Genomic DNA, 25,771 nt, shown 5'->3' on the forward strand with positions numbered 1-25,771 from the left:
GACCTAGTAAAAAAACTTGCCAAACTGGAATGTAAATATCCATAAATATTGCCCTTTTACATATTTTACTTTGAGTCAGCATTTTGTGATGGTCTGTGTGCTCCTCAAGAAGTCACCTTAGTAGAAAAACTACAGTTTTACAGTACCATGAATCATATGGTCTGGAGGGGTGGCAATTTGTACTTAAAATGGCAATTTTCGATTTAGGATTAACGAATGCCGCATACAAACACAAATTTTTTTTTATATCTTTACAAATTCGTTTATTTAGATAAACACAAGAGTAGTGATGGGCGAATTTGTCCAGTTTCACCCAAAAATTTGCGAATTTACCGCAAAATTTGCGAATCTGCAAAGAATTCTCGAAATGCATTGAAGTCAATGGGCATCAAAATTATATAACGCACGTCAATTTTGACGCCCATGACAATATTTATACACTCGCCTATTTTGTCCAAATGCATTAAAGTCCGAATAATTTTGAGGCGCAACAAATTTTATGTGTGTGGCTATTCTGGCATGTGCCCAAATATTTTTGACGTGGCGGATTTTTCGAATTTATTTGCCCATCACTACTCAATACTGTTATGGAACTCCTTGGTAACTTATAATATCATTATATTTTACAAGCGGGGCTACCTTATTCGCTATATAAATGGTTTATTACATATAAGCTGTTGTGAGATGTATTCTCTGTATTTTTCACAATTCTCTGTATTTTTCACAATGCACCTTATTCAGAATAGTGACAGCAGCAGCCACAAGCAGCAAGAATAAACACTGGTCCGGTCCTTTGTGGACAGAGTTTATATTCATGCATTTTTGTGCTTGTCTGTTAGTTACAGAGCCCTCAAGAAATATTGAAGATGTGGTATTTCTGAGGCGAGTACATATGTGCTGAAAGGAAATGCAAACATATAAGAATAATAAACTGGCTGAGAAAGGTAAAAGTATCTCCTTCTAGAAAATAACAATGCCACATTTAGCTTCATTTAGAGCACTTCTAATTTAGTTTGCATCTTAGTAAGTCACATAAAGTATTGATTCAATCCCATTCAGCAGGAGTATCATTCACATATATAGTATAAAATGTGCACTGTACATGCTGTTTTGGTTAAGTTTTGGTAATGTGAAAAGATAATTTGAATGATTCTTACACTGGAGGTCTGGTGTCAGGGCCCAAGGCTCTATGAAGGGAAATCCTATCGCTGGCATATGCATTGAAGCAATGCTTGTCAAATCCTTTTTCTTTTTCTTTAGTCTCCTCTTTGGTCCAGCTGTCCTTTTTAAATCCTTTCCCATCAGCACCAGGGCTATTTTGGTCTTGTGGAGGTCTCTCCATAAATGGTTTAAGTTCTGCTGGTGTGTAATATCCAGGTAGGCATGACTTTATCACCTCTACAGGTGCTACGTCTTGACCAGGGGGCATAATTTGGAGCTTTGGCATAGAATCCCTTAAATTGTTCACAGCCCCCATCATCATATCCAACATTTGATCTTTTTTAACAACTATGTTTTTTATCCAAGGGTCATCTTTTGCTCCATTCCCAACATCTTTGTGCATCATGAACACAAATATCACAAAAACAACGCCCACCATAGCCAGCTTGAGGGGTCCATAGTTCCTTCGAAATAACCTCATTGTTATAAAGTGTCAATCACAGTAGTTTAAGAGAACTGAATCTTCTATAACTCCATGCAAAATAAGTCAGCAGTCATATAGACCTAGAAATATGGGAAATAAAAAACAAGAAAGTTGAAGCTGCAGCCCATAATTTACAAATGAATTCCAAACAGGTTATTGCCAGCAAACGTAACTGTCACACTGGGTGTGTCCCTCTACAGCTTAAATAATAAGGCCAAAATTGCTTCACTAATATCTTCTGGCATTTACCAGCACAAAGGTTACAAAATGCTAAACATTTTAAAATTGCATTCATATCTGCCTTTTCTATATGTATGTATTTCAACTTTACTATATACATATTTCTACTATATTATTATACATATATATATTTCTATAGTGGAAAGGTGTGCATATAGAATATTTCTTACTATATTTGTATATATATTTATATACAGTAGAAATATGAGAAGTACATAGAGAACAAAAGTGAAGTACATTATCTTAGCTTTATGAAAACTCATATGAGTGGGTGTATGTATTTACCAAGCAAATACACCGGGGGGGGGGGAAAGGCTTATATTTTAAGCATGTACCTCCAGATATGCAATATGTGTAGGATTCAAGTTTTTTGTGAAGGGCAGATACTTAATCCCCTTCCATTATGCCTAATACCCAAGGGACTCTAACCGTATACATTTTCTACCATCAAAACTATCAATACCAATACATTTGTAGCCTTACAGAGCATTTACTTTTTGGATGGGGTCAGTGACCCCCATTTGAAAGCTGGAAAGAGACCGAAAAAGAAGGCAAATAATTTAAAAAAAAAGACTTTAATAAATATAATGAAGGTCAATTGAAAAGTTGCTTAGAATTGGTCATTTTATAACATAATAAAAGTTAGCTTAAAGGTGAACCACCCCTTTAACACACATTAATATAATTAGTTATGATTCCTAGGCCTGCTCAGTTACTAATCACCAACAATGTTATTGGAAAGGTGAACGTGAGTGCAGGGCCTAAGGTGCTCTTAAGGTGACCACAAATGTTTCATCATATTTTCCTAAATGAACTATGAATATTGGTTGCTCAGTGGATCATGGTTTGAACATTTTCAGTAGACTATGTGTCATATCTGCCAGAGTATGTTGCCATGTCAGATAAAGAAGCGAAGAGCATGCAGTGAACTATATTAGTCTGTTTGCCATTGAGTTGTTTGGCCAGATACCATAGGAGTTTAGACCATTTATGGCCTAACCACTGAAAGAAGATTTAAGAGAATAGCACAACACCGTGTATGTTGCAGGTGGGGAGCTTACCCCTTTTATTTAAAGTGACCACCTGTGCATCAACGTTTCGGGGGGATTTCGTCAGGAGAGAGGTGCGGTTCATCTATACACACTAACCACTGAAACACTCATTCATATTCACATTTTTTACTTAGAGGAGAAAGAAAAAAAAAAATCAATGTATAATTAAAAATGTGCATTGTATCTAGGAGTGTTAATCTTTTAGGGTAATTTAAAGCAATTCAAAGCAATTACAACTTTACACATTTTCTCCAGCCATCCACACAGTCAGGTAACAACCAAACAAGTGAGATACAACAGCAAAAATACTCATTGTGTGCACTGGAAAGCCATCTACTTTTCATAACATCCAACATTACAACAAATTGTCCCATTGCAGTAAATGAGCAGTTGAGCACTCTGAAGAGAAAAAGATTCTACTGGTAACTTGATCAATATAATAAATGTTTAAATAAAAGTGTCCAGTGTATTTAACACAACAGAATGAGACCAGTACAATACACTTGGGGCAGCAAAATGAGTAGGATGGAAAACAAGGGGTATTATGATGTGTTTTGTGAATGCCAATGCTATTTGAGCTCATACAGAAGAAGACACCTGCAAGGTTTTGCAAACATAAAAAAATAAATATTTTGTTACAGGCAATAGTTAAAACCCCACTGTAAGCAGGCCACACAGCAGAATGTATATATTAAGTTACATGGCAGAAAATTTGCCATTTGGCCGGGTCATACAGAATAAGGATTTGCTTTCTTTTTATCTTCAAATCTGATCTATTAAATGTGTAGTGGGATAACAGGATGGATTAGTCCTACCTGTGACAGCTTTTGGTAGAGCACAAGGATAAGCTATGCACAGAGTATAAGGATTTTGGCATGTCACATTATGTTATTAAACCTGACTTTAGCCTCCCCTATTCATCCTTCTGTTTCAGAAACATTGTGTGTTACCAGTCCCAAGACAATCTTATCTCCGGCATTGTTGTCCTTGAAAGATAAAAAGGTTAACTTGCCCACAGCAAGTGGTTTGTCTGGCTGATCCCCATCCAGTGTGGCATCTTGTACCAATAAAGGGGCTGACCTCCAGGTTTAGGGAGACAAAGAGTGGATTCTCTAGTGCCTGTGGATAGGGCCAAGTGCTTCCCTTCTCTTAGCGCCGTGCCAGGAAACGCATTATTAATGGATGGTGTCTGTTTCCACTTCAGAGCTTTGTGAAAGCCAGCTACTCTGTTCAAAGATGCAGAACACTGAAGGGAACGAGGGAGATATTCTGACTTTTTATATCAGTTTCCAGTCTTCTCTGAGATTTGTGTTCAAATTAAAATACCTTGTCGTGAGCTAAAATGTGGTATCTGGGTACAAATTGCCTCACTGTGCGTTAAAGGGTCACCAGAAGCTCAACTTTTCCTGCTTATGCATAGGGAGGATGCCTATACTTGCATTGCTCTTTGCCTTGCAATGGAGATATGCTCCCAATTATTTCATACCACGACCATTACCCTGCACAGCAAAAAGTGGCATGTATAGAATAAAAGAAATAAAAAAAGGAGAACCAACTTCAAAATGTTTAAGAATTAAACAGCGCATACTAAAGTTCTACCAAAGGTAACCTTTAAACAATATATTCTGATTTGCCTCATTGCTCCTTTTTTATGAGTTATTATTTTGAATGTTTTTAGCTGGACTCCCAAACCCGCTAAACACAATCAAGTTTATATTTCCAGTAACAAAGTTGAACAATATAATAGAATTCCTGTAACCTCCACGGAGGAGTCTGTTGACTGATCTGAAATGAGATTCGTCGGTTAAGTTTCTCTGTTGGGAAAATCTTAGCATATCACATAGACTCAACAGTGCCTGTATTCAGATCACAACAGTGCCTTGGTATCCGTGCACACTGCTGCACTGAAAACTTCAGCAAGGCAAAGTGCCCCAAGGGTCGGAGACCAGGCTTATTTTTCAGCTGTGTTCTTTATTAACTGAAATGTGCTACAAACTAACATGATAACCTAAAGTAAGAATAATAAATCGTAAGTCTAATTCTGCAATGTCTTAAATAATTTTGCATGATCTTTACAATTACCTAGTTAAGTTGGGTTGATAAAAGTCCACCAAGTTCAACCCCTCCAAATGGAACCTACCATCCATACATGCACACACTCACATAAACTATATATACAGCAATATCTACACTAATGGGCAGATTTATCAAAGGTCGAATTTCGAATTGATGTGATTTATTTTTACTCTAATAAATTTGAATGTACTCACAACTTGAACGGGAGGTTAATTATGAAAAAATTTGATTGTCTATAGTTCAATCGAATGAGAAAGATCTGAAAATTAGTTTCGTATTTGAATCGATGACGAACGAAACTCAAATAGAATTTTTCTCTGAATGTCAGGAAAGTTATAAACATATTCAAATGGGTCAATTGACTGCCGTTGACTTGTAAAGGAATTTGTCAGGTTTTAGGAGACGAATATTAGAATTGTTTCTATGGTCGAGGCGTGATGAATTTCACATTCAAATTTACATTTGAATTGGGGAATTGGATTTACTATTCGACTATTTGATTTGGAGCAGTCTTCCGGTATTTGATAACTGCCAAATGGAAGGAAGAAGACCTGAAGAAGACCGAAGACCCAGAAGATGGCGTCCGTGACATGGGGTAACATGGGTGTGGTTTAAAGTGGTGTGGTCTAAAAACAGGGAGTGGAGAACACTGGCCTCCATCATCGGCCCTCCACCATGTAGACCTTAAAAATTCCGCCCCTCAGTATCACAGAAGTTGGACAGCACTGCCCTATAGTAACTATGCTGCCTGAAACCTTTATTCATACACTGGACTACAGTTTTATTTAAAAGAACACTATCACTTCTTTTTAGTTACACAGTTTTTATCCTTTTTACACAGATCTAAAAAGCATACACACATCAAAATGGCATTGCCCTCCTAGGAGGGCAATATACACATCGGTTCAACATGAGGCCAGTAAATAGGGTATCTGCTAAAAAGGCATCTGCCTGTTTTAGTTAAAATAAAAATATCTATTGGCTTTGTTATTTTTTGTCAGAAAAATAAAGATAAGTGAAATTGAAAGTACTTTCATTTTACATTTGACCTTATCTCCATGATTCTTTAGGGAAGTTGTGTGTGGTTAAATCGAGTAACACTTCCTAAATAAACCACCTGTATAAAGTACTCCTAGGCAGCAGCAGCTCATTATACCCATTAACACTTTGGGGCAGATTTATCAAGGGTCGAATTTAGAGTTCATGGGATTTTTATAAACTCCCATGAACTCAGATGAACTCTAAATTCGACCAAAATTCAACCAATCGAAATTTATTAATTAATTCGAATCTTTAAAACTTGGGTGAATGAAACACAAACTTGAATTGAATTCGAATCGAATTTTAAACAAATTTGAATCGAATTTGAGATATTTTTGACGAAAAAAACCTAGATTTTCAGCAACGCTGCAAACAACTCCAAATTGATCCCTGGACGTCCCCTATAGGTGAAAACAGCAACTTGGCTGGTTTAAGGTTGCGAATAGTCGAATTCGAATTCTTAAAGGGCAAATACATGATACATTTTAGAAAATCAAATGTTTTTAAAAACTCAAATTGAATTTTAATGACACCAAAGTAAGAGTGCTGGCACTGTAGATTCTATTTTTCTGGACTTCATTCATTTAAAACAGAAATCTGATTGCACTGTAAATGGTTAAAAAGGCATCACAATCATGTCACTCTTGTTTTGTTTCATCTAAGTGCACTACCAAATCTATTTTTTCTTCTTCTATTGAAGTATCCATTTAAGAAACCAATGTTTGTTCCAAGAAATCATGGACACAAATGTGAGCTAGCAATACGATGTTTATTCATGTTTGGGAACACATTGCTTATTTACCAGCCCAATGGTTTTGAATTGATCTATTCTGGTTCGGCACTGCCCAGAGTTTCTTTAAACAATGCTTTTTGGAGACACTTGAGAATATCCAACGTCAAACACGGGGGAAGGGGGTTTTGCCAATGTACCAAACGTTTTGCTTTCTAAGCTTTAAGAGTAGAGAAGATTACAGTATATGATGAATCACATTATATGACTTTGCTTAAGTAAAGCACATAATAGAAAGAGCGCTTATCATCCTTGTCATCAAGTGCAACGTGGCTTCAGGACCTTTGTGTTGCACATCCTGTTTCTCACAAACAATACAATGTCACCTTGGGCATGTAACACAGCATTCCAAAAGTCCTCCAAATGCTCAGAGTATCTAAACCTCTCACACTTACTTATGACATGTAACGGAGCACATAAAACCCAGAATCTGATGTAATGTATTCTATAATATCTTAGTGAATGAACTAGTACCAGAGAGTACCAGACTGGCCCATGTTTGGGCTGCTTTGGAATGCATGTGTGGGGTATCTATGTGGCACAATAAGTTGGATATAAACATGGTGCAGGCCAATAAATCAGGTCTCTGGTTCTAAAATGTGTAAAATTGCATTATGGGTTAGCTCAGGGGTCCCCAATCTTTTTCACTCATGAGCCACATTCAATTGTAAAAAAAGAGTTGGAGTGCAACATACGAATGAAAAAGGCCCTGGCGTGCCAAACAAGGGCTGTGATTTGCTATCTGGTAGCCTCTGTGTGGACTCACAGCCTACAGGTGGCACTATTTGCCAGTACACCTGAGTTTTAGGCAATTAAAACTTGCCTCCAAGCCTGGAATGAAAAAAATAAGCACCTGCTTTGAGGCCACTGGGAACAAGGTCCAAGGGGTTGGTGAACAACATGTTGCTCGTGAGCCACTGGTTCGGCAGTTAAATGCAGTGGATTTGGTCACAGGTTCGCCTTGCTTTCTGGCTGATCATATTTGGTGTATATGGTTAAAATTCAAAACATGTGATTACATGCTATTAGTAATAATGCGTTAATGCATTATTTAATTGTTATTGTCCAGTCTGTATATTTTTAGTATTCACTTCAAAAAAGAAAAGAAATAATCACAATAATATCCAGGAAGTGGGCAGCTTAATAAACCCTCACTGAGAAGCTCATCTATTAGAAGCAGCTATTTAAAAAAAAATATGCAGCTCAAAGGTCTAGTCAATAAAGATTCCAACAAGACGAACACTTGGCACCACACCTTTATTATAACCTTTGCAAGCAGAACAAGGAGTGTCTAAAGGCTATGAGATGTCATAGCTGTGAGTCACATGAACTTCCGCGAAAGTAGGAAAATGTATTGCTTGCTCAATTTTCAAAGAAAAACAAAAAGGGGAAGAATTCATCTTACTATGAGGAATAGGCTTTTTTAAGAATATTTCCAGTTGTAATTTTGTCTAAATCGATATATTATTGCCAGAATTACCTTAGTCGTACTGGGAGGAAAATATCTACCATAGGCAGCAACAGCACCATCATCTCGGACCAGACTGATATTTAAATTAAACATTCTCGGAAATAGCAGGTTCAAACACCTTGAAAAGCCATACAACTTCCAAAACCATGGCTATAGTAAAAATTAAACCTTGTCACTGTCAGTGGCATTAAATTCAATAATCAAAATTATTTACCTAATATTCAGGCACCCTAGAGATGTAGTATAATAAGATATGTGTGTCCAGACTTCAACCATTACATTCAACTCCATACTATGGTAATGAGAAGCACAATAGAACCTTGGGCCTAAACCCTGCTGCTCCTCTATTTAGAAGAAACATGACACACAAACACAGGGGTCCCCAACCTTTTTCACCCGTGAGCAACATTCAGATTTAAAAAGAGTTAGGGAGCGACACAAGCACGAAAAATGTTCCTGGGTGGTGCCAAATAAGGGCTGTGATTGGCTATTGGTAGCCCCTATGTGGACTGGCAGCCTACAGGAAGTTCTGTTTGGCAGTACATCTAGTTTTTAAGCAACAAAAACTTGCCAAGCCTGGAATTCAAAATTAAGCACCTGCTTCAAGGCCACTGGGAGCAACATCCAAGGGGTTGCAGAGCAACATATTGCTCACAAGCTACTGGTTGGGGATCACTGCACAAACAGGTCCGGACTGAGAATTAAAATAGGAACACAGAGGCCCAATCAGCCCACATAGAGGCACAAACAGCCCCCACCATCCAACTAAGTGGTCACTTTCTATGGCACCTTATAGCAGCCCCTCTGGCATTTGCCAGAACCCACAGATTGGCAGTCCGGGCCTGCACACAAACCCCCAGATCAATTATGCTGAATTAAGTTTTTACAACTGCATCTTTTATGTTTTTACTTATTTATTTGCTCTATCTATGTCCAGGTATATACAATTTGGATAAAGATATCGTAGTTAGTTTAGTAGTTCGTTTGAACAATAAAACTCTCACTTGTTTTAGAATTATCACCACTACTAGATACTGTGTTTTATATCCTGTGTTAATGAAAGCCTTCTATTATCACTACTAGATACTATAGGCCATGTCTTGTATAATTAAAAAGCTTAACATTATCACTAATAGATACTGGGAGTCATGCCCTGAATTAATGAATTTTTATCACTATTAGATACTGCCATGTGTAAGTCATGACCTGGATAAATCAAAGCCTTCATTAGACATTTAACGTTATGCTTGATCAAGCAGAACCTTTGGTTTCCAGGAAACTTTAGGAAGGGGTTATGACAAACTCTGTTTTCCATGATCGCAATCGCCGCATTTTCCATTAGCCTTAAAAATTGCTGGTTAGAACCCACAAGTGATTCACGAGTGTGAAGGAGGGCCTTTCATACTGCTAGCACTACTTGTGCAGCCAGGTAGATTACACATCACCATAATTACAGATATATTTATTTTGAAATAACAATGGCCTAAATGAAAGCAATGTTAAACAATACAAGCAGGGATGTACACCAATTCTTGCTGGCACAATGAATCCCTGCCTCGACAGAACGTTTTAGTTTTGAATTTTCCCACAAATAGTAGCAATCATGTTTTGTCCTGTCACATTAAAGCAGAGATCCTCAACCAGTCGCTCGCAGCAACATGTTGCTCACCAACCACTCGGATGTTGCTCTTAGTGGTTTAAGGTGCTTATTTTTTAATTCCAGGCTTGGAGACAACTTTTGGTTGAGTAAAAACCAAGTATACTGACAAATAGAGCCTCCTGTAGGCTGCCAGTCTATATAGGGGCTACCAAATAGCCAACCACTGCCCTTATCTGGCACCCCAGGGACTTTTTTCATGTTTGTGTTGCTCCCCTACTCTTTTTACATTTGAATGTGACTCACAGGTAAAAAGGGTTGTGGATCGCTGCACTAAAGGTTCCAGTGTCAAATATTTATTAGTAACATTCATTTTGATCTCTTCTCTTTCGTTGCAGAACCAGCCAAAGGAATTTCCAGAAAGCAATACTGTAAATTAAACAGAGCCATTTACACAGCCTATTAGATTTAATAATGCATTTTACACACTGGGAAGACTATGATATGAGTGGTGCCACATTTTTTTCTGCCCCTTTCCCAAACACCCAAAGTAGAAGAAATGCAGTGTTTCTTTTGACAGAGGACTCGGAGCAGCACTACTTTGAGGGTTTACTGGTATATTTAGGTGGACCTTTCTGATAAGGCTTACTTAGTTTTAACCTTTCCTTCTCCTTTAAATAAAAGTCTTTTGGATTGTCAGTTCTAATTTTTTAGATGGCAAACTGAAACGAGCAGGGCCCTGACACACACCTCTTCTATTGATTATGTCATTTATATATTTGATGTAAACATTATTCTATTGTATAGAGCTGAGGAATACATTGCCACTTTATAAACATGGTACTAAATATTAATAAAATAGGGCAGGTGTAATAGTATGCATTTCACAATTTGCATAATTTCAAAATCCACGTATGATCCTGGATTTGCATTTCTTTCTTACAATGCTGCAATTCAGTGTAGCTGTGTATAGACACTACTGATTCCCACACCCTGATATTTCATTAGGTTGTATACAGGCCTCCAACAGTCTAAATGCAACATCCCAAAATTAGCCCTCTGATCAGAGTGATCCCACTTTATTCGAATTAAATCAATAGCCTTCATGGACTCAGAAACCCTGGTATCACAGGCAGCCTGAACCTAATGGTAATTTTAGGTTTCCCTTGGATTGAGTCCATAGCCACAACTCATGTGCCAAGTGATTTGGAAACTAATCCTTTAATCAACACTATGGGGGTTATCAAAATTTAAAAACATCTAATTTTCTGAAATATACTCCAATTAAATCTGCACGGGTTATTTCCCCTTATCAATCCATTTTCTCAAAAAATTCCGATATAATGAAATTCATACGATTTTCTGCCCGAAAACCACTAATCACACGCATCGATTCGTTTTCCGAAGTTGCCTGAAGTTTCCTTGTGTAATTCTAGGCATCTATATTGTATATGGGTGGTGAACTGCAGGGCTGGACTTGATGGACAAATAATGTTTTACAACTCTAGCCCTCCAGAAACAGTGATATGACAGCAATTCTTACGTGGATCATCTGACAGCGAACGTCTATCTTAAATAATTATGTTTTCACCAACTGGGTAAAATATCTCCCCTAAGCAAAAAAAAAAAAAAAAAAAAAAATGAAATAACCTTTTAGAGACAGAATGGTGTCATTTTGCACCTCTGTTGCTGGGATATTACTGCAGATGTCTGTACTATTTATGTATTACAAAATGTACAGTTTTGTGTATACAATGAGCTCCACCCCACTAAAGATACACACACACACCTTAGACTGCAGGAACGCCCATGTGTTCTGCTGCTTAATACATTTCTTTATGACGTGGCAGCTGAAATGACCGAGATGAACTGACACACTTCTATTTACTGATTATATTTGCTGATTATATTTGCCAACATTTCCTGTAAATACAATGAACAATACATAATGCTTAATGCCCCCCAGCAGTTGGCACTGAAACGGTAATAAATCAGCCATGAAACCCGGTTGATCCAGCGCAATAAATTGTTCATGGAATTCTAGCATCAGATGGCATAATATATACAATAGCGTAGTATGTTATCAAAATACAAGCTGAAAAATGAAATAATTGCTGAATATCAAAAAAGAAAAAAACCTGGGCAGCGGGACTGGTTAAGTATTAAGTCTCATGCTCTCCAGTAATCACAGTAATCATTATGAAGCCAAGTACAGTATTCGTTTGGCAGAAATAATAAGCACTGAACACCAAAATGGTTTGATTTAAATCCTATTCCTTAGATGTCAACAGGCTAATGAGTCATTTGTAAGCAAGGAAATTCAGTACTCTATGGTAATCTTTAGTTAAAGTATCAGAATATCCATTTAAACTATACAGCCAGATTTAATCAGGCATATTTTTAGCCAAAGTACCTGATCAATCTGTCTAAATTGACACTGAGGACCAGTTGGACCACTCACTACTGAGTTCAAAACTGTCATCAGAAAAAATGTCAGAACAAGAACTCTTTTTAGGGATTGTGGGACTTTTTATTTTTCTGTGGGATTTGTGTTATTGTGTGTTGGGATGAGATGGGAGAGGAAGAACTGGCTTGCACTAAGTCATAAACCCAACTGAGGAACTTGACTCTTTTACATTTGAATGTGGTTCATGGGTTGGGCTGTGATGGCAGCAAAGATTGGATCAACATGATGAGTATCGCCAAGTATCCAATCAGGGGCACAATATGGACAAGTCTTTCATGTGTCAAACACTTTACTAGCTACATACAGGGCAAGGGATGGTTCACCTTTACGTTAACTTTTAGTATGTTATAGAATGGCCAATTCAAAGCAACTTTGCAATTTGCCTTCACTTTCTTGTTTTTGAATTATTTGACTTGCTCTTCTGACTTTTTCTCGGTAAGTCTACACATTTATTGTTATTGCTACTTTTTATTACTCATCTATCTATTCAGGCCTCTCCTATTCATAGTCCAGCCTCTTATTCAAATCAATGCATGGTTGCTAGGGTAATTTGGACCCTAGTAACCGAATTGCTGAAACTGCAAACTGGAGAGCTTCTGAATAAAAAGCTAAATAACTCAAAAACAACAAATTAAAAAAGAAAACCAATTGCAAATTGTCTCAGAATATCACTCTTTACATCATACTAAAAGTTAACTTAAAGGTGAACAACCCCTTTAAACAGGATTCTGTGTGATATTTAGGGTCTTTGCAGAGAATTTCTGCGTTTTGCAGCCGGCGAATAAATTTGTGAAATTTGTAAATCTTTCACCGTTTTGCGAATTTCGTGGGAAATTCGTAAATTTTTCGGCAAAGCAAAATGGAAGAAATTCACCCATCACTTTATTGCCAAAGAAGCTTTAAAGGAGAATTCAACCCGTAGTTTAAAATCCCTCTCCCCCCTACCTTGGGTAGACCCCCCTCCCTCCAGCCAACCTGCCCCCCGGGAAAATGCCGCTAATTTTTTTACTCACCCCTCCGTGCAGATTCTGGCCTCAGAGTTCATGGCACCCATCTTCTTCTTCTCCAGTAATCTTCGTGTATTGACGGCATTTTTGGCGCATACACAGTTGGAGTAAATTTCTGGCCGAATGTCACGGACATTTTCGAAAAATATCTTGGAAATTTTTGTGACTTTCGGCGCATGCACAGTGGTTCGGGACCGGAAATTTACTCCAACAGCGCATGCGCCGAAACTTCCGAAAAAGACCGAAGAAAGAAGATGGCTGCCATGAAAGCCGAGGCCAGAATCTGCATGGAGGGGTGAGTAAAAAAAAAATAGGGGCATTTGCCCAGGGGGCAGGTAGGCTGGGGGGAGGAAGGAGGGGGGTCTACCAAGGGTAGGAGGGGAGGGTTTTTTTTTTTATCACTGGTTGAATTCTCCTTTAAGGCCTATAGCTTATCTGACATTCTCACTACATCATGTAAAGTAAGCAGGGGTGATCCGTGGGCTGATGCCACCTGAGGCAGCAACCCCGATGCCGCCCCCCTCTCCTGCTCCCCGCTTAAAAATTTAGCGTCGGAGCGGGTCAAAAGGGGCGGTATTGCTAGTGCAACGAGCACGTACTGCGCTTTCTGCACTAGCAGAGCCGAATTTCCAATTTAAAAACCGGAAATTAGTCTCTTAAAGTTACAGGAGGTGGCTTTTTGCCGCCCCTTGTAACTGGCCGTCCACTGCCGCCTGAGGCAAGGTGCTCACCTCGTGGCAGGAACAGCCCGGACTGTAAGGACCACCATCAGGAGATAATGTGGGAACTCAAGTCAGGGGCCCCAAGGCAAGAGATGCAACAGTGCAATTCATGGATTGTGAAGGGGGCAGGGGTTGTGTGGGAAAGGGCAGGATTTTGGGGGATCATGGGTGGGGTTTTGGCACAATGGGTGTGACTCGAATAGGGGAAGGCCCATTTATACACAGAGGCATATTTTTTCATTGGGGGCCCATTTGTTGACAGGGTCCACTTCCCAAGAGGCTCAGCTGATTATTGGGCTAAACATTTTAGCCCACTGGGGGTGTGTTCTTTGTGTTTGTGCAAAACACAAAAAATCCAATTATCACCAGAAATGTTTGGAGGGGCCCGAAATGGCATTCACAGCTGTTGGTGAACTACATATTCAAATCATAAAGAAGTTAGACCTGAAATGCAGAGAGATACAACAGCATGGAGCATTGCTAAAAGTCAATATGCAATTATGTACATGCTACATGTGTTATCTCCTGAAACCTGTTGTTCCACCTGCCATTTACAATAAGGTAAATCTGCCTGAAAAATGGAGGGAGGAGAAATCTGCCAGTGTCAAACAGGTTTCTTTTATAGTCAAAGACACAGGGCACAGCCAGTTTATGACATGTTTCTGTAAGCAGAGGAAAAGGCCACATGTGCCATGCGCTTTATACAGGTCTAGGCATCACTGAAGCTCTCAAGATAAACTCCTCATTCCATTCTCTGTACATAACAGCTCAGTGCATAACTGATACAGTACAGCAAGTGTAACAGGCACCCTGCCCATAAAGACTTACAATCTAAACGGATGGTGATAAGGGTACCAACTGCAAGAGTTCCCTGTACAAGTATTTAATCCATTATAGAGAAACTCATTATCCAGAAACCTGTTATCCAGAAAGCTCCAAATTATGGAAAGACTGTCTCCCACAGTCTCCATTTTATCCAGATAATCCCCAATTTTAAAAACGATTTCCTTTTTCCCTCTGTAATAATAAGAAAGCACCTTTTACTTGATCCCCAACTAAGATATAATTAATCCTTATTGGAAGCAAAACCAGTCTGTTGGGTTTATTTCATGTTTACATGATTCTCTAATAGACTTTAGATACAAAGATCCTAATTACGGAAAGATCCATTATGTGGAAAACCCCATTCTCTATAACAGGTCCCATACCTGTACAACAATTTGTGTTTTAAATGTATTTTCAATAAGCAGTGGTTATCATTCACTGATTATCCTCTTTAAAACAGCAATAAAGAGCTTTTCAGAATTTATTTCACCTCCAATTCCCTTCCTTTTGTGATACAAAAACGGTTCACGTTCATGCGATTGCCACCCACCTTGCCCCCAGAGGGGGGAAACCCGAGTCTGAAAACGTCTACAGTTTAATAAAACACTAATTTGCTTCATTTTCTGCTAAATGAATGGGGAGCCACTGGGCAGTGGCACAGGACTGGCCGGGGCAGTTTCTCCCTCCGTGGAATGCAACGTGTCTCCCATTCATTTACAAATCTGAACAGCACCAGTAAATCCAGCTCTGCACAAACCAAACACAATGACAGTCCCTTTTGTTGGCTGATGGCCGTTAACCATAAGGAAAATGCCCAACCTCCCTATTGATGTGTATCTCACACTACAACCCACAACAGGATGTCAGAAGCGCTACTGTCACACTCAATGGCCAGAAATATCACCTTTTTAAATGTCTGAACAAGTGACACTGCTACTTACATAAATAAATCAGCCTGTGCCCTTTATTCCAGCCTTTACTGTAAATAATGAGTCTATCACGGCTGTGGCAAACCTTCACTTTCCTAGAATTCTAGGGGCTGCTGTGGAACTTCAATGCCCTCACAGTTTCTATCCAAGAACCCATGGGTGTCTGCATTTGAGAGAGCTGGGAGCTGCAGTTCTACTATCACAGCCTGTCATTAGAATAAATAAAAGTCAGAGGGCACTTCATGCTGGTAGAATACTTGCATTTAATACAGGGTGCCAGGCAGTGTGACATACCTACAATACAACAACTCATTATTCTCTGGGGTTTGCACACTTTATAGCTCACTAATACAAGAAGCTATTCCTGAGTCATACAATACAAAGCAAGAGAGTAGAATTCAGCCAGGCACCACAGGGTTAAACCATGGCACAGTTTATAGGTCCCAGCATTAGACAGGTCACATCTTACCTTTCCTGCTGATCTGATGGCACTGACTGATACAAGGGCCCCTAATGATGGATGATGAGAGGAGTGTGAATCTCAAATACTGAGCTGTAGGCGAGGAAACTGAAGGAGACACTTGCCTTTAGAAGCAGCAGCCTATAACCCTGTCACTGCTGCTCCTGACTGTAACCACACTGAACTCATTCAGGAAATGATCTGATGATGTGAGAAGGAGGGTGCAGCTCTCGCAGGGCGCAGATCAGGAAAGGGCCAAAGCGCAAATTACCTGCATAGAGAGGGCGGGGCCTCGGGGACACTAATTCCTCCGCCAAACAGGTGTATCCTAGCGGGAGGCCGGCCAGGGCGCCGCTGGGTCCTACAGTTCGCGGGTTGGATCAGTTGTTCTCTATTGTGTCGCTCCGTGCTCGAATGAAGCGGATATCAACCTGCTCCGAGAACCAATGCCTACTCTGCCTGCAGAAAGCGAGTTTATCGTCTTCGCTATCGTTTTATTGATAGTATAGGAGCCGTTGTTTCGGGAGGGCGGGTGACAATAGTTCCACAAAGCAGACACGCGCTAAATAGATATAAAGTACTTATTAATAACTTGCTTAAACGCTGATATGAGTAAAGGAAGACGTTTATCTAAAATATTACTCTGGAGATATAGTAGCGACTGGAGTATGTGCCAGCCAATCAGCGCGTAGCAGTTACTGAGGGAAGCGGACGTCTGATTGGTTGCTACGGCCTCTCAGACGGCACAGACTCTGCACCTGTTGCTGCACTGCCCACTGTGCCCATTACAACACTGCCAATGAAATCAGATTTTCTTTTGTAACCAGGGGAGTAACTAACAGAGGAAGCAGAACCTGTGGTTGCAGTGGGGCCCCAGGAGGTTTAGGGGGGCCCCATGAGGCCCAAATAATGAACAATTTCAATATCTATTGGTAGAACCTCTGGATATGTTCGGGGCCCTAAAAATGTATTTGCTGAGGCCCAGTAATATCTAGTTAAAGGACCAGTAACATCAATTAAAAAAAGAATTCGTTAGTATACATTGAAAAAAACCCCCAAAAAGACAAATTAAACTTTAAGATCGCAAAACCTTTATTAAGAAATAACTCACTGAAACTCCACTTCCGCTCCTCTTCAGAAAAGACGACCTGGCGACGATCCATCGTGCAGCGCTTGATTTCTCCTCCCTGGCCATCTCCTATAAGGAAGGCAGGGAGCAGAAATTGAGCGCCACACAATGGATCGCCCGATCGCTTTCTGAAGAGTAGCGCAAGTGGTGTTTCGGTAAGTTAATTTGTCTTTGAGTTTTTTTTCGATGTATGCCGATGAATTTTTTTTTTTTTTTTGATGTTACTGGTCCTTTAAGCCACTGTTTGTAACAGACATGGCACATCTATATATTATTGCCTGTTATTGCATCCATGCTATGTAAGCTGTTTTGCACTGTTTACTAAAGACTAGCACCAAAATGATCACCGAAATAAGCCAAAATTATTGTCAGTTTCTACCCAGACAGTGGTAAATTAACACCAGAAAGTGTATAGAGGCAGATGTATGATTCCCCCCCCCCAACACTTAGGGGCACATTTACTAAGCTCGAGTGAAGGATTCGTAGTAAAAAAACTTCGAATTTCTAAGGTTTTTTTGGGTACTTCGACCATCGAATAGGCTACTTCGACTACGACTTCGATTCGAATTAAAAATCGTTCGACTATTCGACCATTCGATAGTTGAAGTACTGTCTCTTTAAAAAAAACTTCGACTACCTACTTTGCCACTTTAAACCTACCGAGCTACAATGTTAGCCTATGGGGACCTTTCCCATAAGAAAAATCGTTCGTTCGATCGATTAAAATCCTTCGAATCGTTCTTCGAAGGATTTAATCATTCGATCGAACGATTTTTACTTAGTTCAATCGATCGAAGTATTTGCGCAAAATCCTTCGAATTCGATATTCGAATTCGAAGGATTTAACTTCGAGGGTCGAATTCGAGGGTTAATTAACCATTGATATTCGACCCTTAATAAATGTGCCCCTTATAGTGATTTCATTGATTATAATTGTGATGGGCTAATTTCTCCTGTTTTGTGAATTTCCCGCGAAATTCGTGAGACGGCGAAAAACTCGAGAAACACGAATTACGCATTTTGACACCAGCGTCCAAATATTTTTGACGCTGGCGACAATTCTGACGCCCATTAATGTCAATGGGTGCCTAGAATTGTTGCTGGCTTCAGAATTTTCCCCGGTGAATTTTTGTGGCAATTTCTCGAATTTACAAGGAAATTCGCAGCAAATTCGCACCTGGCGAATAAATTCGCCCATCACTAATTATAATATGAAAATTATTAATTACTGATATTACTTGGCCACAATAAAATGTAACAATACATTAATACAGAGCTTTTATATTACTTGCAGTGGTTCCATAAATTCAGAAATATTTAGCATAACCTAAATAGGCACCAAAAACATATTCACCTAAAATAACGCCAAAAAATAGTAGTTACACTTACACAAATAACACTGGCTATCGCAAGATACATTTGGCACATCACAGATTAGTAAAACATGAGTGATACATTCATTCTTAAAGTGATACTGACACTAAACATTTTATAATCTACATTAAAAGTTACCTGTAGGTCACGTTGATCATTTTTCGCTGATAGTTCTGCTTTTGTAACTTGTAAGTAATTGTTACTTGAAGTTCCTAAACCTGATTTAGCCAACCTGACTGTCCCTTCTTAACCTGTCAGTTAGAATTTCTAATGCTACCGGCCTACTGCTGGGCAAATATGGCAGCCCCCTCATAGAGGAACATGGGGGTAAGAAAGGTAATGTAAAAGCATCAGGCAAATACGTTTATGCAAAATTATAAATGTCACTCAAAGACAATGTTATAACAGATATTTAAAAAAGTTTATTTTCTGGTGTGAGTATCTCTTTAAGCAATGAGTAAAGCAGAGAACTGTAGTAAATGGATTCCAAGGTTAAGTGAAACAGAAGAAATCAAGCGACGTTTCCTTAACTCAGCCTTATTGTAATGAATCTAGCATTGGACTTACAGTCCCTGTACAACAGACATTACCAAGACAGAGAACAACTACTCTCTGACCCAGTGTGTAAAACAACCCGGGCTGATCAGATTTGTCAGTCGCTTGTACTAACAGTAACAGTATCTATATCAGTGAAATACGGCTATTGGATAGCTGCGAGGAAAGGACTTCTGACTGGTAAAAAATTAATACTGTTTGCAGCTTAAATAAATGGAGCCTGACCATGTGAAGGGGCCCATAGTAACTGCCTTACTTCACTGGCAAGTATATTTATATTATCATACATAATATAAATGAATTAGTTCCAAAGGACATGACACCACCCCTTATCTACATCCCACCCTTGCTAGACCTCCACTTGTGTTTTTTTAAGCTCCCTACAACCACACAAGGAATAAGGAAAGGCAGGACAGAGCAATGACCCACTGTTTCAGAGACTCAAAGTGGCCCCACCGAGTTTCCATAGAAGAGCATTATACCAGTGACCCCACTAAAGTGGCCCAACCAAGGTGCCTTAGAATTATAAAAGAAAATGTCTTGCTGTTCATTAACCTTGCAATCTTCTGAAGTAAATTACATTCTTGTGGCAATTCAGCATAATTGTGGGAAAATGCAAGAGCAGGCTATTTTTAATGCTTATAAGTATTTCTGCTTTGTTACCATACACATTTGTTTTGGAAGTTTTGTGCCAAAAATCCTTGTATTTGTAAGTCTACTTGGCTTCTTTTCTTTTCCATCTTCTCATACCCAGATGAATACAGGATACAAGGCAAGGCAATACAAGGCAAGTGTGTATATAAACAAAATGCTCTACACAGGCACACGCAACTACATTAAAAAGAAAATACAAAGTTAAATCAGAGAAAATGAATAATGCAATTTACATGCAGCTTTTATGCCAATTATGCACAATTACAAAATGTCCTAGTACAGGAAGCCTAAGGGATCAGCTAGCTAATGTATTATTATTAGCAAATGGAGTTCACAATTAAATAAAAGGGTGGGGGTTAGAAATATAGTGAAAACAGAGAAAGTGAGGAATGAACAAAATAATGACAGGGTGTTAAGCAGGGACCCTTTAGGAACGTGCCAGCTGTGTCATCCTGGGGGCGTAAAAATGGACTGTTCAGAACAAACCAATGTAAGTCCTGTATGTAAAGGGTCCCAAAGGCCCGAGTGTGTTTTTGACAGGGGCCCATGGTTTAAGAGAACAAAAATACATTTACTAGAGAAAAATGCATTGATGATGAGAAAGGGGTTGAAGGGGGTTGAATGCTGTGAAGGGAGAAAATAATGAAAGGATGAGTCAAGGTGCAAAAACATACGTGGGCTAATTTATTAACCTGGGTGCTAAATCTCTCCCTTGGATTTTCCAATAGCACCTAATCAACAATTAGTTTTAATCAGCATTTTAGCACCTAAGTTATAAATCCAGCACCACTATGTGCGGGAACGAAGAGATTGTGCTTTCATAGGGGTAATGAAATGGGGTTAACATGAGAGTGTGTGGGGGAGTTCAGTGTATAGAGGTGACGGTCAGAAGGGCTGTACATTATGATATGATACAGAGAGAAGGGTTGGATATAGTTTGAATGGGAGTGTGTGAAAGGAGGGAATTTATTCTAGATGGATGAAATACAGATTATAGAGATAAATCAATTGACCAATTGAGTTAAATGAGACTAGATAGATAAATGGGTTGTTTTCAGATTGTTCACCAGTTGCTTTCCATCTTTTATTTTTTACTGTCTTTCCAGAACTGAAGTAGTAATATTCCTGCCTTTGGTGTTTCAGTCTTGCAGCTCAGTTATTCCGGTGCAGATTCTGAACAGTTATAATTTGCTACATTAATTTATGCATTCAGTTGATACATTTCTCAGCAGCAGCAGCAGCTTCTTTGGATTATTAGCAACTATTGTATCAATTATAATAGCTTCCTGTAATGAAACTCTGGGATTCCACTCCAAGAAATGTAGCAACTAATGTATCAATTTAGAAGTTAAAGAGTCTGTGACCCCCCTTCCCAGAACTGCTTCCCAAAGACATAGGAAGGTAAAAAATTTAATTTTACACTTCAAATAGAAAATAGAAAGTAATTGGAAAAAGCCCTTATTTCTGGTGAACTATCTGAAAACTACTAGGTGCCTGAATTAATATTTTCAAATAAATTAATTTAAACTTTTTTCCTCTGAAATGTTTTTGGTGAACATCCTAAAACCAGCAAAACAAAGCCATGTGCAACATAAACTACAGCAATATAGCTGCACAAAATGTGTGTGTATAATATATTAAGGCAACTTCTTAACTTACTAGCTTTTTAAAGGCCTCTGTACCTTCAGGGTTACATTTTGTGCCATACTTGTCTAGAGCTGTATGAATAATCATTTTCCTTTTGTTTGATTTCTCTGAAGGTTTTACTGACTCACCTTGCAATCTCATTCTTGCCCAACGTGCCAGTTACTCACGTGAGTTTGCTTAGATCAGAGTCAGCAGTGTCTGGAAGCCTGGGCTTGAGTGTTTTCTACAGATATTCACTCAGTATACCACAGTTTTAAGAGTTGGGAAATGTAACATTTTTTTTTTGTAAGGCTTATTTATAAATTTCCATGGTCGAGAAAAAAACATCTGTGTGTTTGTGTTAAAAGAAGTGACAAACTTTAAGTGATCATGTTTTTAACTCAATCAATACTTGCATGTATATTGATGTTCACCAACCTGAGTTTTGATAAATGTGCCCCCATGTGTTAAATAGGCCGCCATAAATTTAAAACAGAAAATGTGGACAGCTGTTGATACAATATCATAAAAACTAAATACAGGTATGGAATCCCTTATCTGGAACCTTGTTATCCAGTAAGCCCCAAATTATAACAACCATCTCTCATAATGTTCATTTTAAGCAAATAATTTACATTTTTCAAAAATAATTCCTTTTCTCTGATTCTTTACCTGTATATGTTTTGCACATTGTCGCATAATTCTCCTTTCTCTGATCTATAGTATAAAATGGTTAATTGATCCCACAACCTAAAATTGTATTCAATCTCCCAGCATTAAATGTAAAAGTGGCATATATAAATATTGGTACAGTGCCACTGCACATTAAATGGCACAGTGTCTTTAGCATAAAATGGTACAGTGACCCCAGCATGAAATTGTACAATGATCCATCATAAATTGGAATGCAGACCCCATGCATACAATTCCACTGGTTGATGTTACATAGTTACATAGTTAAATCAGGTTGAAAAAAGTCCATCAAGTCCAACCCCTCCAAATGAAAACCCAGCATCCATACACACACCCCTCCCTACTTTCACATCAATTCTATATACCCATACCTATACTAACTATAGAGTTTAGTATCACAATAGCCTTTGATATTATGTCTGTCCAAGAAATCATCCAAGCCATTCTTAAAGGCATTAACTGAATCAGCATCACAACATCACCCAGCAGTGCATTCCACAACCTCACTGTCCTGACTGTGAAGAACCCCCTACGTTGCTTCAAATGAAAGTTCTTTTCTTCTAGTCTAAAGGGGTGGCCTCTGGTACAGTGATCCACTTTATGGGTAAAAAGGTCCCCTGCTATTTGTCTATAATGTCCTCTAATTTACTTGTAAAGTGTAATCATGTCCCCTCGCAAGTGCCTTTTTTCCAGAGAAAACATCCCCAACCTTGACAGTCTACCCTCATAATTTAAGTCTTCCATCCAACTGACCAGTTTAGTTGCACTTAGTCTCTGCACTCTCTCCAGCTCATTTATATCCCTCTTATGGACTAGAGTCCAAAAAATATATATATTTAAATTATTATGCTGTGAAGTCAAATGTTTTACTTACAAACTACTTACACACATGGTACATTTGCCTCTTAATAATCAGATCACATTCCTTTATTGGCCTGTAATGTGTAGGTAATTAGAGACTTACGGGTGAGTCTGCAATTTTCTATTCAACATGAAACCAGTAGCAACTAATGCATTTTCACCAAAATCTTGAAATTTAGCAAAGTTCAACACAGGTGGAGGCCAATTAGCAGATTCTGTGCAATTAGTTCCACCCAAGATAACTTGCTTTTATAAGGGGAGTCTCCACTGCATCCAGCCAAGATATTTTCAAATATAATGAACAAAGGTTATGGCAGTTTGCTATGAGTTTCTCCTCTAGGAAAATGGGAAGTATTTTTAATTTAGGAAGCACGGGAAGGAAGTATGACAATGAACACTGGAGATGTGCATGAAGGTCACAACACTGCAAGGCTCTGGGCTTACCTCCATGAATCAATGAATGAATGTACAACATGCTTTAATTGCAGCACACTGTCAATTGTAGTATTATTTCAACTATGTGATTTTATTAGCTCTAGAAAGAAAGGCTTTTGAAAGGGCCCTGTGAGGCCCAAAACATTGCCACTTTTTGTCTACTTGTACAATTGAGTTAAAAAAATCACATTGTTGAAATAATACTACAATTGACAGTGTGCTGCAGTTATTGGACTTTGCTTTGGACTCTCCTGATCCGTGGCAGGTTGGGTTAATCACTGCTGAGCACCTGGTCATTAAGGATTATGCACTAATTTAAGCACTCTATTATTGTGTGGAATTTTAAATAATAAGGATCGCTCCTATGATCCTATGATTCACAGTGCACACAAACAGACCAAGGGCACATATACACAAAAGGTCACATCAGACAGTTAAAAGACAAGTATTAAGGGTAGGACTACATGGACGTTTTTGGCACGATCTGACGCACTGCAACAAAACACATGCAACGGAAATAAGGTAGGAGATAGAAATCCGACAATGCATTCACTTACCTTATTTCCGTCGCATGCGATTTGTCGCAGTGCGTCGGATCGCGCCGAAAACGTCCATGTAGTCCTACCCTAATTCCCACACTTCTTCCTGTAGCAATCAGAGCTGCAGTATTTCTGGTAAGTGATGACATTACGAAATGGTGGCTCAAGAGAAAAAAGGGAACTATTTACTGATACAGGTAATGGATCTGTTATCTGGAAACCCCTGGTTCTGAAAGCTCTGACTTACAAGAAGGCCATCTCCCATAGACTCCATTTTAATCAAATAAGACTTTTAGACGTTTCTCTGTAACAAAGAAATAGTACCTTGTACTTGATCCAAACTAATATATAATTAATCATTATTAGAGGCAAAACAATCCAACTAGGTTTATTTAGGGGGTTATTTACTAAAATATAATTTAAATTTTTAATAATAATTAATTTTTAATTAAACAAAGCTCGACTAAGCTCACATCCACAATTTTACTTTATCATTAAAACAACTTGACCACCACTGGGATCATATGACTATATCTGGGAAGGGTGGGAGGTACAACATGGAGCTGCCCACTGCTCCTGTATAACTATAACAAACAAGGGAAAGTTGTGCTCTCCACTAATTTTTAAAACCATTAGGCGGGAGTGCAATGAGGCTGTGACCACAAAATACATATAGACAAATACAAGAGTCCTCTGCACTCAACCCATTATCAATATATTTAGGACATTGAGACCCTTCCCAGCTATAGTCAGGTGATCCCAGTGGTGGCTAATAAAAGGGCAACCAAGTTTTAACCTTGAAAGCAGCAAGTACGTTGCTGGTAAAACTTAGTGCCTGTCTAAAATGTATAATGAAGCAATAGAATTCTTAATGAATCAGATGCAAGCTGAGTGTAGGACTGGCCATACCAGGGACCACTTAATATGATATAAACTTTATCTAAATAAATTTAAGTATTCATTCTGGTGGTATACCTTTCCTTTAAAGTAGGATTTCTCTCCTGGAAGCGAAGCTTGAAGTGAGATTTGGGGTGAATATTTATTTGCTGTGCTGCAGAGTATTGAAACTGTGGCTGAATAGCTGAGTAGCTGAAACAGCAATGTTTGTATAGTACATTACCAATGTTTTATATTCAACATACAAGAAAGGATATTCTACCAAAAGATTGTTTTATTGTTGCCAAAACATATAAATGCTAATAACTTTTTATGTTATATAAAATGCAGTCTGTGCTGGCTCTTCTAGATGGATTTTTAGTTAAAACTGTCCCCAAAGTTTCCTATCATCGGATGACCTTACAATTATGTGACTAATTGTACATCTCTGATATAGCTGATTATAGCAGGCAATGGAATGCAATTATGATAATAACCTTTATTTAGAAAACCTACGCTGATCTCCTGATGATAGTCGGGTGAGGTCTGACTCCTGCTTAACAGGTCATTCTAGGTGCATCTTGTCGCTCCAGAAATGTTTCCACAAGCTCTTATTTTCATATTTTTAATTGCCAGATGTAAATTGTTTCCCATAAATATGTAGCTGTTATATATATATAATATGTTAAAAAATAGAAACTCTGAAT

The 25,771-nt window shown here is 38.6% G+C and overlaps 1 protein-coding gene across 4 annotated transcripts in view; it reads right to left on the reverse strand.

Annotated features, from left to right (window-relative positions):
• The window catches only part of galnt6.2.L (UDP-N-acetyl-alpha-D-galactosamine:polypeptide N-acetylgalactosaminyltransferase 6 (GalNAc-T6), gene 2 L homeolog), a 31,761-nt gene extending 14,774 nt beyond the window's left edge, over nucleotides 1-16,987 (reverse strand). Inside the window, exons 1-2 of one of the 4 annotated variants that reach the window (XM_041580819.1) lie at nucleotides 16,594-16,851; nucleotides 1,158-1,725 (exon numbers count right to left, since the gene is read on the reverse strand). In XM_041580819.1, coding sequence (XP_041436753.1) covers nucleotides 1,158-1,642 — 485 coding nt within the window. In that variant the 5' untranslated portion in view covers nucleotides 1,643-1,725; nucleotides 16,594-16,851. 4 annotated transcript variants of the gene reach the window in all.
• Between the last annotated feature and the right edge of the window lie 8,784 nt (nucleotides 16,988-25,771).

Source organism: Xenopus laevis, chromosome 2L (assembly GCF_017654675.1).
Source record: "Xenopus laevis strain J_2021 chromosome 2L, Xenopus_laevis_v10.1, whole genome shotgun sequence".
Lineage (NCBI taxonomy): Eukaryota > Metazoa > Chordata > Amphibia > Anura > Pipidae > Xenopus > Xenopus laevis.